General features: G+C 33.0%; 1 protein-coding gene across 1 annotated transcript in view; it reads left to right on the forward strand.

Annotated features, from left to right (window-relative positions):
- The window catches only part of TEKT3_2 (Tektin-3), a 58,175-nt gene extending 41,242 nt beyond the window's left edge, over positions 1-16,933 (forward strand). The window contains exon 8 of the mRNA XM_051216855.1: positions 15,254-16,933. Within this exon, the coding sequence (XP_051065473.1) occupies positions 15,254-15,470 (217 nt within the window). The 3' untranslated portion in view covers positions 15,471-16,933. The remainder of the gene's footprint in view (positions 1-15,253) is intronic.
- Positions 16,934-17,312: the final 379 nt, after the last annotated feature.

Below are 17,312 nucleotides of genomic sequence, written 5' to 3' on the forward strand. Positions count from 1 at the left end.
TCAAGAACAGTGACTAAATCAAATGTTAGGAAATCTATCTAGAATGATTATTCTTAATAACGATTAGTCAGTTATTTTGGTAATAATAATATTGAAGTTCGTTATATTTATTTGATGGTTATCAGTAAAATTCAATATATCCATTTCGTTTCATTTGAAACTCATTAGTCAGCTGTTGAGCGGCCCATGCTCCTCCATGAGGGGTAATAGGCCTAAGTAAGTTAGTCGGACTCACTTGCATCTTTTAGTGTCGACTTTCGTATTGAAACTCAAACCCTGTACCTTTCTCTTCCGATCCAGATATATTGTCCACTATGCTACTGAGTTTATTTAGCCACTAGCCTGTTCAACGGATATAAATTTATTAGTAATGGTTTGTAGTTTTCGCTTACTGAAATATAGGACTGTAATTAATCAATCGCTATTGTTATGCTTACTGTCTAATCTGACTGTTCCTGTTTATAATTTTTATCAAAAGTTTTAGTATGTGCATAAAATTTGTGTCTTAGATTTTATTGTCATTTCACAATCTAAATGTGTGTTATGACTTGTGGTCGTGTGCCCTATTAATATACAACGTAATGACACCGCCAATTAAAGAACAGGGGCTTATCGACCGGATCAATGGCGAGTTAACCCATACGAGCTGTCTAGAGTCCTTATTGGTCCTTCTTCCTGCCTAGCCCTGCCTGTTGAGTCCAGAACACCAATCTCAGCCACCATGATATGAATCATGTGTTTCAAACATACTGGGTTTATATACAAATCAAACAGACCACATCACACTATAAAATAGAAAATAACATTTGTACAAGATCTTGCCAAATGTGGCTGTGAATGTGGGAGACTGTAATTAATAGACTGGGTATAACGCAAGAACCGTAGATCGTATCATAATAATCTATTGGTCAAAATAAAGCTTATAATAAGAGAAACATGAACAAATAGTTAGTGGATCGATCTACATCAGTTAGTTTTGTAATGCCAATATCGTTATTGAATATTTGACCGTACAAATACATATATTTAAAAATAACATTATCCAACATGGAATACCTTCTTATTTAATAACATATTGTCTTGCCGAGAGTTGTTGCTACCTTGACGCGTTGGTCGGGCTTGCCTATCATGATGAAGCAACCGAGCTATACTGGCTGAAACAACCGTTCCCCAAGGTCCTACCATGTCAGACAGGTCAGTTGAAGAGCGGTGAGACTAAAAGCAACAAACCCAAGGTCCGAAGGCGAAGTCTTACTGCCGACTGTACAAGGGTGTGACAGCAGTAAGGTGTTTCCTTCAGACAACCAGCATGACAGTGATGCTTTCTTCCCACAAGGAGGGGTGGGGTCAGAAAAGGTCGACCCTAGAAACGCACTCCTCGCCTTATCACACGGATATCCGTCTCCGACGGTAAGGTCTCAACAAGTACGGAGCTAACACAAAAATTACCCATTAAAAGGTCGTGTGTGACCGACCTCAAGCAGTTGTCTCTTGGGCACTACGGTCACGCTCCCAGGTCACTAAGACCACCTCTAATCCAATTTCCTTTCCAGGTACCTCCAGAAGAACCCTTCCACGGTGTAGGCAACTGGGAAGTGATAACCGCCCTCATACCTCTAACAGCACTCAAGACCACTGTATTCATAATCAACCTCCGTCTTTACTTCCCATTATTCCTCCTACATCGACTTTCACCTCTAAACTTCCTTTTTCGGCTTCCCCCTCAAGTGTCACCACAGCCAATGATTCTAGTGCTCAAAACACTGTCCCAGGTCTACTGAAACCTCGCTCCAAACCACACATTGGAGCCTTCAACGTACGCACCCTATGTCAAATCGGTCAACAGGCTTTCTTGGCTAGAACCCTAGAATCTCGTACCATTGATGTATGCTGTGTCTCTGAAACACGCATACAGGATCCCAGTGTGGTCATTCACTTGACCTCATCTCGGCAACAAGGAGAGCCAACGAGATACACCCTCCGTGTATCTGGTGACGCGATGGCCAGCTCTCGTGGACTGGCAGGAGTAGGGATAGCACTAAGTATGAGGGCGGAACAAGCACTGTTAGAGTGGATCCCCGTTAACAGTCGTTTATGTGCTGTTCGGCTAAACGGCTCCGTAAGAACTCGGAAGGATAGGGACACACGTCGTTGCCTTTTTGTCGTTTCTGCCTACGCTCCCACCGACTGCAGCTCAGATGAAGTGAAAGATGAATTTTACAGAAAGCTATCCGAACTTCAGAAATGATGTATAGCAACTTGGACCGATGCATGTATGTGCCTGGTCCTACGTTGTAGCTGACTGACTGACATATTGTCTTACAGTCCTATAAATAATTAGTACAGAACAAATCATTTATCTAGTTACTTACTGATTCGACAAACATTTGAATAGATTCCAAATAGTGTGAAAATGTTTAAGTGTCATGTTTTTCTAATATTTCTAGGCTGACTAAAAGTTAACCAACAGAGAAAGGGATTTTAACATACAGTGAAAAGATTAATTGTTGAATGTTTTAACCACCAGGTCATTGTTCCACTTTCGATATTTCTTAATTTTGATTCATTTATTATGAAATTCTTGTTATCATAAGTAGTATTAGTAATCGTAGTAGTAGCTAGTCATTAGGAGATAAGATACGTAACCACGAATTTGTAGCGCATCTGATGCTCAATGTTTAATGTGTGTAAGATCTTAAGCATTTCATGGTATATCTCTGTTCATTTAGTAATTGAGTGAAGCATACAATAACATAATTATCACTGAGGATTTCAGCTCCAGCTCCAACTTTCACTCAATTTACTTTTTTTCATTTGCAAGTTAGGATCGCCTACAATAGTATGTTCATAGAAGATATATGCAGATAGCCTTAAATGACTAAAATGAAGTCCTCAGTGAAAATTGCACTCACATATGCAGGACTGATACACTAAATCAACAGAAAGTTGCTCTGAAATGCTAGATGTCTTACTTTTATCAATCATTGAAGAAAGGATGATCAACATTACATCATCAGTTTCGCATTGTTCAAAAGAATGTTGGATACTTTTAAATAAATATTCACAGAATCGAACGACCTAAAAATGTTGAAGTGATTCAAAGTATTATTCACGGTTTACCACTGTTCATATAAGTGGAAAAATTCCGCTATAGAAAAACATATTTTATAGGTTTTAAATCACAAACTGATCTTAATTAGATCACCATAGAAATCCTAGATGCACTGAACGGCTCTTTCCTTCTAGTATGGATACAGTTGGAATTGTTCCATTGAGTGTCAACCAAATAGTTCTAATGATTCCGTATTCACCATAAAACTTGAGGGTCCTAGATTCACCGCATTATAAAGTTGTGCATGATCATTACTGACGAGTTCCATACTGAAACAAAACAACTGTTCAATATTTCCCGGATCAATCTACAACGAATATAGCAGTAAAATTCTAAATACTATACATTGCATTGATTCATCAATACATTACTTGGAATCAATTATAAAGCACTGGATATTAAGTTATCTTTTAGCCCTTGTCATTTAAGTAACCCAAAAAAAGAAAACATTTTTCCAATGAATGTTAAATGTTAAGGTTGTAATAAATTAGGGTGTGCGTTCTTTATACTTCTACAAATTAAGTTTGTTTGTTTTGTTCTTTTCTTTTTACCATATTATTAGTTTTAAAATGTATTTTGTAAAACAAATAAAATAGTGAAAATTACCAAACTATACTACTTGCTAATCAATATTTGTTAGGTCATATTCACAAAGTAATTATTCTTATCTGCTATTATTAAAACTACTGATCTGTAGACAATAAACAAAGATACGCCTAGTTTAACCTAGATAAGTTTACACTTCAATTAAGGGAATTTATAATTTTATTATATATATATACTAACCCTTTTAAGGTAAAATGAATACCTAGACTCAATTAGGTTAAACTAGGTGTAGCATTAAAATTAGCATAAGTAAAACCGAAACTAAACAATGGTTTTAAAATCCCTAACTTATTCTAAACCCGAACTTGTCCGATATTTCATATGTGTATTTGGAAAAATTGATCAGATTTTATGGTAGCATACATCGATATAAAGTAAGGACTTATAATATCGTTCAGAATGTTGATGTAAGCTCTTCAATTAAACTGTGTAGCTTAGAAAAGTCAATAAACCCTAATTTATCCAACTGAGATATAAATCTTTTTTATTATTTCAAAGTCTTTATTGATATAGGGCCTCCAAATTCTCTGGTACGGCCGAGGGTGGGGAGAGTCCACTCACACTCGCAAAATGCTCTCATATGGCCACGTGTATACAACCACTGCTAGGGAAGTCCAACTCACTGTTTTCTTGCGGCATTACTGTTGCTTACGAAATTGAGAGGACGAAAAGCGAGTGTCCGGCTCCTTAACTGGGTTGGTGGATATGGAGTATCCACCTAGGGGAGTTGAAAAACCCTGATTCCAAACCAATGATGCATATGGGCTGTAGTATCCTGAAGGAACAAATGGCGTATGAACCAATTGTTGGTCACCGACTACTATGAGACTGCATCTCCTAACGTTGCTCCACTGTCTTATGGATCAGACCTTTAGGTAGAAGGCTCCGGGTGTGGCCCTGTAAGAAAACCACCTACTTCGATCTGGGCACCCGAACAGTATCGCAGGCCACACAAATCAAGTGACTTGTGTGGCGCATTTGTATTCAGTGCCCCTTGCTACTAATATTTATGTGTTCAGATAAATAAAATAAATAATAACTGTTAGACATCATTGAATATAGTTAGCTTAAGTAAAAAGTTTCCTAAGGATGCATGAATTTTCATAGAAGGCTCTTAAGATATATATATATATATTCCTAGTCAAATTAACTAATTATTTAATAGATAGTAGGAAAATCATATGAAAATCTATTAGATAATTTCTCTTATTTTGTATAACTTAGTGAGTTCATATAGAATACTGAATAATCTCTATTATAAATGTACACTAATAACAATATCATCAACATAGCACTATTATCATCAACAACATCTGTTTACTTGATTTTCATATATGAATCTATTAAAACTACTTAGAGAATATAATTTATATGAACCTTGAATACTTCTGAAATACTTCAAAAGAAATAATAACAATAAATGAGAAAGAATTAATTGATTTAAATCAATAAAAGATACTATTTATTCAATTTATATTCTATCAGTATTATTATCATATTAGTTATAGTTTGATTGATGAAATGAATAATCATTTATAGAAGAAGAAATATATATAGTGACTGAAAAATATAAACTCATTTATGTTTTCTAAGTGGTTTAAAGTGTGTTCTATTCAATGTGTTTTGGTCTCTTAACTACAATAATAATAATAATAATAATAATAATAATAATAATAATTCGTATATCTATATATTCATAAGTGTTCGTTTGTGTTTAAGAATAACAGTACACGTGTGTACACACTCTTGGTATGATCACAAATTCGTAAATATGTAATTAATAATTGTTATGACTTATTAGTTGAATGCTGAATTGTCTTGTTGTTTGAATGCTACTTTTTATATATGTTGTGTTGGAAACGCTTATCTGCTATTCACACGACGCGAAATTAAGAACACAAAGACTGGTATAAGTGAAGATTTATTAACACCCAAAACACGACGATGATGATGACCTAGTCGAAAGCACACTCATTTATATATTGATTGTACACTCATTTTGATTAATAATTAGAATGAAATCACATATATAATAAATCACATACTAAGCATAGTTCATGTCAATTGAATACAAGAATATCGTATATTCTACAGAATAAAATATCATGCGAGAAAACAAAACCGAATACTACACTGAATAATCATCACATTGAATCAAAACGGAAGTAATGTTGAACAAAACTGACAATGAGTAAACCAGTCGGATTTTGACTTTTCTTTCCATCATAGCAAAGAAATCTTCTAGGCCTAATAAACATTATTAATAATGATTAAATTTGGAATGTTGGTTAGTAATGGAACATAGAATATGCGTTTCGACTTATTTAAGGATCATCAAGCGGATGTATCTGTATCCGATTGGGTTGATATCCACACCGGGACTCGAACTAACTTTGATTTAAAACAAGCGACTCTTGGTTTACTGAACTAATGAGTTTAGGTAACCACTGACTTGTGCAACCGGTATACCAACAGAAAATAATCAATTTCGGTATTTAATATGTGTCATCTGAAATATCCATACACTTACAAATTGGTTATTATTATTACTATTGTAGTTTCAATTTATCCGTCTTAACACTTATTGTATAATCATTACTAATACACGTGCGCTATTGTCAGAAATATATTCATTAGAATTATTATTATTATTATACATCACCATTGTTATACTTTTTGGAAAATAAAAGTAAATGATTAGTAGTGATATAAGTAGAACCTTATCACCGCAATCAACATGATTGCTTTCAACAACTCCACTACCACATCATCATTAACATGATCACTACCACCAGACCCCTCCAGTAATAAACAGAATTATAATGGGACAAAGTGAAAATACTAAATAGTAGAATAAAAGCAACTAGATAGACAATAATAACTTTGTCCAAATTACCATCATACCAAATACCGACAATGAGAGAATGTATATGAGAAAGAGGAGGATTTGACATTTACCAATAATAATATTATGCTTCATATGAACAATTATCTCTACAGAATAATGAATATGAAATATCATGCCCAGCTCGTCCTTATCATTCTCATATTCAATAGAAATATATTATCCAAATTATTCCAGACTATTATCATAATGATTTGTTTAAATAGATACTAAGTTTCAAACTAATAATAATAATAATAATGATAAATCGATATGTTGGTGATGATGATGATGATGATGATGATGGTACTAAATTTGTTCATCATTGTTTGTTAATTCATGATTTCATGATTTATTCAAAAACACACCTATATACACATTGACCAGCAGTTAAATTACTATTACTAATCATCATCATCATAATAATAAGAACATAACCGTATTACTTTAGCTATAAAATAGAGAAACAATCAATTGAATTGTTTATCATTTCAGAGAATAGAAACAAAAGAATTGTGTTATTATGATAAGTGTGTAATCGATTTATTTTATTTGACATGCTTCTACAAAAGAATAAATGAATAAATAAACTGTCTATTTTTATTCTTTTATAGTTAACTTGATTCAGTGGTACAATTTGTTTGTTTGTTTCTATGTGTGTATGTGTGTGTGTACATAAATGTTTGTTTGTTTGTTTGTCCGTTTGTTATTTTCTTTAGTGAGTATATATATGTATACACATGTATACACAAGTATATATATATATATATATATATATATTCTGTTTATGTATAACTTCAAAAATGTAATCTTCTCGGTTAGATGAGGTACGTGCTCAATGTGCTATAATTACACATTTCTATCAAGTTATTTCTTTTCGATTAATGTAGTTATTTGTAAATTTATTAAGAGTAGGTCAGTTATATTATTATTATTATTAATGGCTTTATTCAATATTACATTTTGGTAAAATATAGAACTCTCAGCACAGGGTATTTCAACAAGTTTCTTACACAAAAAGTAGATCAGAAACAAAGACAAAAAAAGCGGGAAAAAGGTTTAAAAAAAATCTGAAAAACTGTACAACTTTTCAAATTAGAGACATGTTAATAATGCAGGTTATTGATTAGGTTAACTCTAACAACCTGTTCGTCACAGAATATATTTGCTAGGTAAGGTATTATAGAACTTTTATACTTTTACCTGCGTGCATGGATTTTAATGTAATTACGTCTCGTTCTACCAGAAACTATAGAAGGAGAAAGATAAGAGTGAAGGGGATGGTTAGTATCTGATAAAATAACATCTGCCAGGAATTTGCATGACTTTAGATATCTATCCACAACCATATTAATTGTGACCTCGAAAGATTCACCACACATCTTGCTAACTGCCTTTAGCGCTCCCCGCAGTACAGCAAAGTCTTTTCTCAAAAGCCCGGGAAATAATAATGGAAAACAGTAAAGAATAATAGGTAATATGCAAGAATTGACAAATTGTAAGAGTAAATGACGAGAAATCCTAAGAGCATGCAATCTCTTTATGTAATAAGTCAGACGGAAAACCTTCTTCGATATTAGGCATACATGGACTCTTCTGTGTGATTTACATTACAGAAATAATAAATATCCTCCATAAATTTTGTAATTCAATCACTGTAGATTAAATAGTATATACATTATAAAATTAATGGTTTGTTAAACTACTAAAAAATGGATACATAAAGATAATATAGAATATGGATAGCTCAGAATGAGAATGTATTTCTTTATAATTATGGTAAAATTCTATTAATTTTAATAGTTGAGACCATGATTCAATTGAAGCTAGATCACTACGGAAAACCTGGAAGCACTAGACGGCCGTTTCGTCTTGTTGTGCACATCCACGATCCCGATCTATTAGTTCACTTCTTTTTCTAATACCTGTTTATGATATCGTTCAAAATAACAATAAACAACTTATAACTAGACAGTTCAGCTTAGTGATCATAACTTTATTATGATTAATGATTTCAGTTGATAAACAATGCATGATTAGACTTGGATACTGTGTTGGGGTTTTTCACTTAAAAATAGCAAATCAATTCAATTAAGTACTTTGTAAAAAGTCATTGGATTTAAGGTTATCTTTAATCATCAATTAATTAATATAGGGTTGAAAATCTATTGAAATGCACATAACAATGAACAGGTTGTTTGTTTCATTTGTGAAATATCATTAATTGAGCATACTTATAATTTCACAAATATGCTTGAGTGTGTGTAGCAATCACAATACCGATAATTCGTATTTCTTCACCTTTTCCAACGGTATCATTCTTTTCGACTTACATAGGAAATATTACTTAGTGTTGTTGGTAATCCTTTATTTTTATTCTTATGGTGTTGTTAACTTGATACTAGAATTTTTTACAGTTACATCTCACAAGTAAAATTATCATAAATAACGATTACTCGACTTTATGAGTACATTATTGTTTTTAGCTTATTGAATATTATCAGAAGGGGTTTTGTGAAGATTGTAGTAATTTCTGTAGTTGAGATCATAAGTCAATTGAAGCTAGATAGGTCGTGTGTTCAAATCCCGTGAGGCGGGGTCGTGGATCTGCACTGTTGAGGAGTCCCACAATAGGACGAAATAACCGTCCAGTGCTTCCAGGTTTTCCATGGTGGTTTAGCTTCAATTGACTCATGATCTCAACTATAGAAACTTATTAAATATATATTTCGTCTAATTTCGGATCTTTAATGTAGAAGTTATTCTAGTCAAAATTAATAATGAGGTTTATTCATATTCACAATGTCTATAATATTACTGAGTAAAATAATCAATAGATCACGATTAATATTATCATATCAAAAGTGATTTCAGTTGTTTTACGTACTGATATAGAGTTAGCTTTCTATTTACAGTGTAAAGAAGTTTAGGCAATAAAAAGGTTAAATAATTAAAATGGTATTAAGTGGTTGATGGTAGTCAACAGGAAACACTAAACCTAGGTTTCGGGCTACTTGTCACTCATCAGTAAAGCATACATACAATCTCGACAGAATCGATGCCTTTTATGGGAATTAAATCTGTGTTTGGTCACTGTTCAGTGATTATTCGGTTATAAGTTCCGGTGGTCTACTTTGTACATTCTATTTAAACTAGCCAATTAAACAACCTGTAGTTCTCTTCTTTATCAAACTTATTCTTCTTTGATTACTTTTAATATTCTCCAATTATCTTTTTAAATGAAACAATTTTTTGGGATTTTGCTCAGCATGAGGTTGATATAAGATGAAGAACATATGAAAACCAGAGAACACTGTATGTCATCGTAGTACGACCTTAAGACTAATACGCAGTGCTCACTCGACACCACGCCAATTATCATACTTAAAAGTACAATACTCCTGAACAAGTAAATCAGCGTACAATGGTTCATATTTTCATTTTGAGTGGTGTGAGTACTTCTGAGTAAGACAGTTGTAAGTCACATAGAAGCTGTGATGTATGTCAACACAACCTTGTCTTTCCATTCATCAGTCACACATGACTAACGTGTAACTATTATTATGTATTTTATTTCAACTTAATCCAACTATCTGTAAAACTGAAAACTGAACCAAAAATGTACATTTCCTGTTCACCAGAAAGACTGCCTCTCTTAATTTGAAGATAGGAATTCCATACAATGCTCATTAAGCTCAGTGTATATAATTTTCGTTAGAAAAACAGTGGTGAATATGGACTGGACGTTCACTAATATCATAAAATTTATTATTAACGATCAAGTTTCTTATTTGAATGTCAATTTATGAATAATTCATTACACTACTAGCGACTTGAGCCGATGCATATATATGCCTGATCTTACGTTTAGATGACTAATTGACTCTTCTACTTCACTAGGAATAAGAAATTTTCCAATATATCAATTCGAAAAACACAGCAGCAAATGCTTGTCAAAAAAGTTCCCATTTAAATAGTTAGTTAAACTTATCGGTGATAATAATACAAAATATGACTCAATGTCATATATGATCCGTGTGTCAACCAAAGCAAGAGTTTGCTGTGCATCAGTTCTCGCCACTGAAATTTACGGATGAGAAACATGGGCATTAGGATAGTCTACAAATATTCGATCGTAAGTGCCTTTGAAATATCGCTCATTTATTTTAAATCCACCCAGAAAGTAACGCCTAGATTAGAAATAGAGTACTAAGTAAGGATGAGAAATCAATTAAGCTTGAACTCAAAATTATAAATAGAAAGATTTCACACATTGAAGAATATGCAGGTAATTCAATCATCATAGTACAAATACAATTATTATATACGTATACATCTCATTAATAAACATTCCAATCAATTCATACCAATATGTTTATTGTTCACTTAACTAATTTTATTTATTCATTCCAATATTCTTTTTTTTTGTTTACTAATTAACTTAAGAATAGTATAATAATTGTATTCAATGAATGTGTATATCACTTACTTACTTACTTACGCCTGTTACTCCCAATGGAGCATAGGCCGCCGACCAGCATTCTCCAACCCATTCTATCCTCGGCCTTCCTTTCCAGTTCTGTCCAACTTTTGTTCATTTTTCTCATTTCTGTCTCCATTTCTCGACGTAATGTGTTCTTTGGTCTTCCTCTTTTCCTTTGGCCTTGAGGATCTCATGTGAGGGCTCGCCTTGTGACTCAGTTGGGTGCTTTCCTCAATGTGTGTCCTATCCACTTCCAGCACTTCTTCCTGATTTCTTCCTCCACTGGGATCTAGTTTGTTCTCTCCGGCAGTAGGTTGTTGCTAATAGTGTCCGGCCAATGGATCAGAAGTATTTTGCGTAGACAACTGTTAGTAAACACCTGTATTTTCTGGATGATGGCTTTCGTAGTCCTCCAGGTTTCCGCCCCATATAGTAGGACTGTCTTGAAATTTGTATTGAAAATTCTGACCTTGGTGTTGTTTGACAGTTGTGTTGAGTTCCAGATGTTTGCGTATATCATGTACATTACTAATTACTTGTATCCTCGTTCATGTATGTATTAAAGAATTTCATTGATAATTCTGTAAACATAAAATTCATTCCATAAAACTGTTTATACTAAACTAATAAAAAAATTTACAACACATCAGTTATCAAAAACCTCACTTGAGGACAGAATAATATTATGTTGTCCATAGGATATAAATTTTTAATGTCTTCTTTCATACAAGTGTATTAGCACGATCTAGTAAGTGTTGCCTATCTAGAATTAAACAAGGGGTGCTAAATATTGCATATCATGGTATAGAAATGAGTTAGAAATACGAAACTAAGCTATATTATTGCACTATATAGTCACTAATGATTGTAATGTACATTCGTTTACAAAATGATGAGTAACTATATGGGACTCCTTAGTAGTGCACACCCACGATCCCGCACGCGGGGTTCGAACCCAGGACTTTCGTTCGCGCGCGCGAACGCTTAACACCTAGACCACTGGGTCGGCATCCACTGTTGAGAGGTCCCATACTAGGATAAAAAGCCGCCCAGTGCTTTCAGTTCTTCAACGGCGGTATAACATTTATCGATTCATGATCTCAATCAAAAGCTTAACAATCTTCACAACCGCTCACTGATAGTAACTATATGTTAAATATTCGAAATACCTAGTAGCAGTTTGTAATTTCTCGTTGGTGAAATTCATGACTGTAACTGAACAGTCTTTGTTACTTTATGTTTAAGCGTATTTTTGCGATATAGATACTATACATGGATCGTAACCAGCAATAGAAACCACAGCGAGAGTTTTATGTATACATTAGAACTTTTCACAAAGGCTATATTAAAACAATTCACAATTCACCAAAATAGACTGTTTGTTCACAGTTCTTAATTTCAACAATAGGAAATTGCAAACAGCTACTACCTTACTTACTTACTTACTTACTCCTGTTACTCCTCGTGAAGGAGCATAGGCCGCTCACCAGCATTCTCCATCCAACCCTGTCCTGGGCAATCCTTTCTAGCTCCGTCCAGTTGTAATTCATCCTTTTCATATCTGCTTCTATTATCCGACGCAATGTGTTCTTTGGCCTTCCTCTTTTCCGCTTCCCTTCAGCATTCCAAGTTAGGGCTTGTCTCGTGATGCAGTTTGACGATTTGCGTAATGTATGTCCTATCCATTTCCATCGTCTTTTCCTAATTTCTTCTTCAGCTGGAAGCTGATTTGTTCTCTCCCACAGTAGGCTGTTGTTGATGGTATCCGGCCAATGGATGTTGAGTATCTTGCTTAGACAACTATTTATAAATACTTGCACCTTCTTGATGGTGGTTGTTGTAGTTCTCCAAGTTTCAGCTCCGTACAGTAGAACTGCCTTGACATTCGTATTGATGATTCTCACTTTGATATTGGTTGAAAGTTGTTTTGAGTTCCATATGTTCTTCAATTGTAGGAATGCGACCCTTGCTTTGCCGATCCTCGACTTTACGTCTGCATCTGAACCTCCTTGTTCATCGATGATGTTTCCCAGGTATGTGAAGGATTCCACGTATTCCAGAGTTTCTCCATCAAGAGTGATTGGATTGCTGTTCTCCGCTTTGACTTTGATGACCTTGGTTTTCCCTTTGTGTATGCTGAGGCCTACTGATGCAGAGACTGCTGCTACACTGACTGTCTTTGTCTGCATCTGTTCGTGTGTATGGGATAGGAGGGCTAGATCATCTGCGAAGTCCAAATCGTCTAATTGATCTTGAGCTGTCCATTGTATTCCGTGTTTTCCTTCAGATGTCGAGGTCCTCATAATCCAGTCGACCACCAGAAGAAAAAGGAAGGGAGAGAGTAAACAGCCTTGTCTGACTCCGGTCCTTACTTGGAATGTATCTGTCAGCTGTCCTCCATGCACTACTTTGCACTGTATTCCGTCATATGAGTTCCGGATAATATTGACAATCTTCTCAGGAACTCCGTAGTGTCGAAGAAGTTTCCATAATGTCCTCCCATCCACACTGTCGAATGCCTTTTCATAATCAATGAAGTTGATGTATAGTGATGAGTTCCACTCAACTAATTGTTTGACGATGATCCGTAGTGTTACAATTTGGTCTGTGCACGACCGATCCTTACGGAATCCAGCTTGTTGATCTCGATGTTGGGCGTCTACTGCATCCTTCATCCGGTTCAGCAACACTCTGTTGAAGACTTTTCCTGGTATTGACAGTAGTGTAATGCCTCTGTAGTTTTCACATTTGCTCAGATCTCCTTTCTTTGGAATCTTGACGAGGTGCTCTTCTTTCCAGTCCATCGGCACTTGTTCCTCCTCCCAAATCTTTTTGAATAGAAGATAAAGCATGCTTGTGGTTGCTTCGATGTCTGATTTCAGTGCTTCAGCTGGTATGTTGTCGGGTCCTGCTGCTTTCCCGTTCTTGATTTGTCTGACGGCCATTCTGATTTCTTCCGTCGTTGGTGGGTTGACGTCTATGGGAAGATCTATGTGTGCTGCTTCGATGTCCGGTGGATTCATTGGAGCCGGCCTATTCAGGAGTTCCTCGAAGTATTCTACCTATCTGTTACGCTGTTGTTGAATTTCGGTGATTGGCTTGCCTTCTTTGTCTTTGACCGGTCTCTAAACAGCTAGTACCCAATCTCCGAAATTTGGGGGAAGTTTCTTAAATCTTGAAGAAGCTTTTGGAAGTTTCATTAGAAATACTGGGGTAGATGCAACCAAAACCTTCAAAATTTCTGTTAAGTTGGGAGACTGGGTAGTATTTTAATGACCCTTGAACAAGTTATAAGTTGTATAGGCTCATTAGTTCAGCAATTTATGGGTTGTCATTTGAAACAATAAGAGTTACGTTTAAAACTCAGGGTGTGTATCAACACTGAAATGTAGGTCCACCAAGCTGATGAGTCACAAATAGAACAAATAACTTATCATAGTTTTTACTTCTAGTCACAGTCTAGATACTTTAATTTTTGAGAAAATTAATAATTCCGTTTATTTTTAGAAATTCGCACGATTGGGCAGCTTGACTTTAAAGTCAACTGATGATATTTACGCTCCATGTCTATTAGACTCCTGAACTTAACCGATGACTTGTTTTGACTGTCAAGGAATAGCATTACTTCAATTGGTCCAGAAGACACTTTGCCTATACCGCAGTAGCCAATCAAAAGGCTTTCTTACATTAATCGCTACACCACAAATAAGAAATCATCGTTTGTTCACAAACAACCCATAAATAATAGGCGAGTAATTAATTACAAATAATTTAAAAATAGTGTAACGTAATGTCAATAATAAATATACTAAATGAAAGCTTATAAATGGGGCAGTCTAAAAATACTAGAACTTAATTGCCTGATAACTACATTAGTAAAACTAGAAATCCTAATATATCACATAATAATCGCAAAAATTTCCAAATTCTCATTTTATTCCAACACTAATTATTTTTTGATTGAGATCATGAACCGATTGATGTTCGATCACCATTAAAAACCTGAAAGCACCACACTTCCGTTTCGTCCTATTGTGGGACTCTTCAATGGTGCGCATCCACGAGTTTATTTAGAACCATAAATAGCAATATACTTTTTAATATATTTTCCTTTTCTTTATCTCTTTTTTATTTTCTTAATTATTTCTCTTTTTTCTCACCCCAATAGATTATTACGTGAAATAGCAGAATTACAAGAATCAATTGATCAACTTGTCAGTCAATTAACAGATATACAAACAGCACATCAAGATTTATTAAATAATAAAAGTCGTTTAGAAATGGATTTATCTATTAAAGCTAATAGTATATATATTGATCGTGAAAAATGTTTAGGTTTACGTAAAACATTTCCAATGAATCCTTCTTTAATTGCACCAGTTTAATGTATAATACACTTTTTCTTTCTTTCTTTTTTTCTTAGAAAAAAAAGAGACATTAAAAAAAAGAAAATACTAGTAACTATTCCTTATTATAGACAAGAAGTTCTTTTTTGTTTTCTTAATGTTACAGTCTTTTTTTAATTCTATATTATTTATAAATAGTTATAAATAGTTACTAAGTCTATTCTAATAATAGTAATGGTAATAAAGAATGATACACCCCAAAATTTTACTAACCAACTACCCACCTAATCAATTCCGCACTATCTTTTTTTTCTCAATCTTTATTGATTAGTTGATTAGTAGTAACATGATAAATTATATCTGTGTATGTATTTTACTACATGAATGTACTCATATTTATTTGTTGTACTATTTATTGTATCTCATGGATGATCCATGTTTCCGTTAGTTCTAGGGAATTTAAAGAATATAACAGACGGATTGAAGAATACATTTACAAACATATACGTACATACACACACATACATACATTGATCTGTAAAAAATAATAAGTAATTGTGTTCAAATATACGTCAATCCATATAGTAACTGTTGATCATATGTAGTTTTATATAATAAAAAAATTTCAGAAAATTCTCTTCATTTATTTGTTTTACTATTTTTATTACAACCATTTTTGTTTTCCAAAAACAAATTAGCACTTTTCATCGCTTTCTTCATGAATTTTATTTGAATTCATGTTGTTAATATTCATTGTGTTCTTTTTTCAATTACTTTTTATTATTCTGTAATAATCATTATTATTACTATTATTACTATTATTATCAGTAGTTTTAGTAGTATAGTTTGTGTTATATAATTCATTGTTTGTTTTGTTTTTATTTTTCTCTTATTCAATATAATAATATAATACAACACCGGCACAACTGTGATAATTGTACAAAATGATTATAAATAACCAATATAACAAACAACATTGTTGATCGTGACATGAATATAAAAAAATATTTAAAAAAATTGATAATATTGATTACTGATTCATTATAATATTGATTTATCAATGAATTAACTAATCAGGTTATAAAGTATTGTGTGTTATATCTATTCTTTACAATTTACTTTTACTTTTATATTGATTTAGTTTTGATTAGTAATAATATATATTGATGTTGGATATTCATGAACTCACTATATTGTTTTGTTTGTTTTGTTTTTTTAATTTTAATTCTTTCATGAATATATTCATGTCATGCCGTCGGCCTTGACAACAAAAACTATTTTAAATATATACGTATATATATCTTTGTCGATTTGACAAATAATGTCTTTCTTAATATTATTATTGTTATTATTATTACAAGTAATAGTACTATTGTTAGTACTTACAATTGTGTGAACTGAATAGTCATTAAATAATTAACAATCTATATAGATACATATCATTAAATGTAATAATGATTATTACAATTAGTTTAATTGTTTTCAATTCTAGAAACTAAGCACTTTAATTAATTAATTATTTTATCAATAAAAATTAATTAAAATTATATATAATAAAGGAAATGGTTGTATAGTTTTGAATGAGTAAAAAACAATAATGAGGTTATATTGAATATTTTCAATAATTTAGTAAAGTGTTATGTTGAGTAAGATTGATCACTTTCTATTTATTCAGGAGATGAATATTACATATAAGAGTGTGATTTTTATCATTTGAAGTATTTGGAGATATATATATATATATATATATATATATATATATATATATATATATATATATATATATATATATATCAAATGAATTTTTAATTCATGAGACATTGTGAATTACTTCTTCATAGATAATAAAGTAATCATTATCTAACTTATTCATTGAAATCC

This window comes from Schistosoma haematobium, chromosome 6, assembly GCF_000699445.3.
Source record: "Schistosoma haematobium chromosome 6, whole genome shotgun sequence".
In the NCBI taxonomy this organism is placed as follows: Eukaryota; Metazoa; Platyhelminthes; class Trematoda; order Strigeidida; family Schistosomatidae; genus Schistosoma; species Schistosoma haematobium.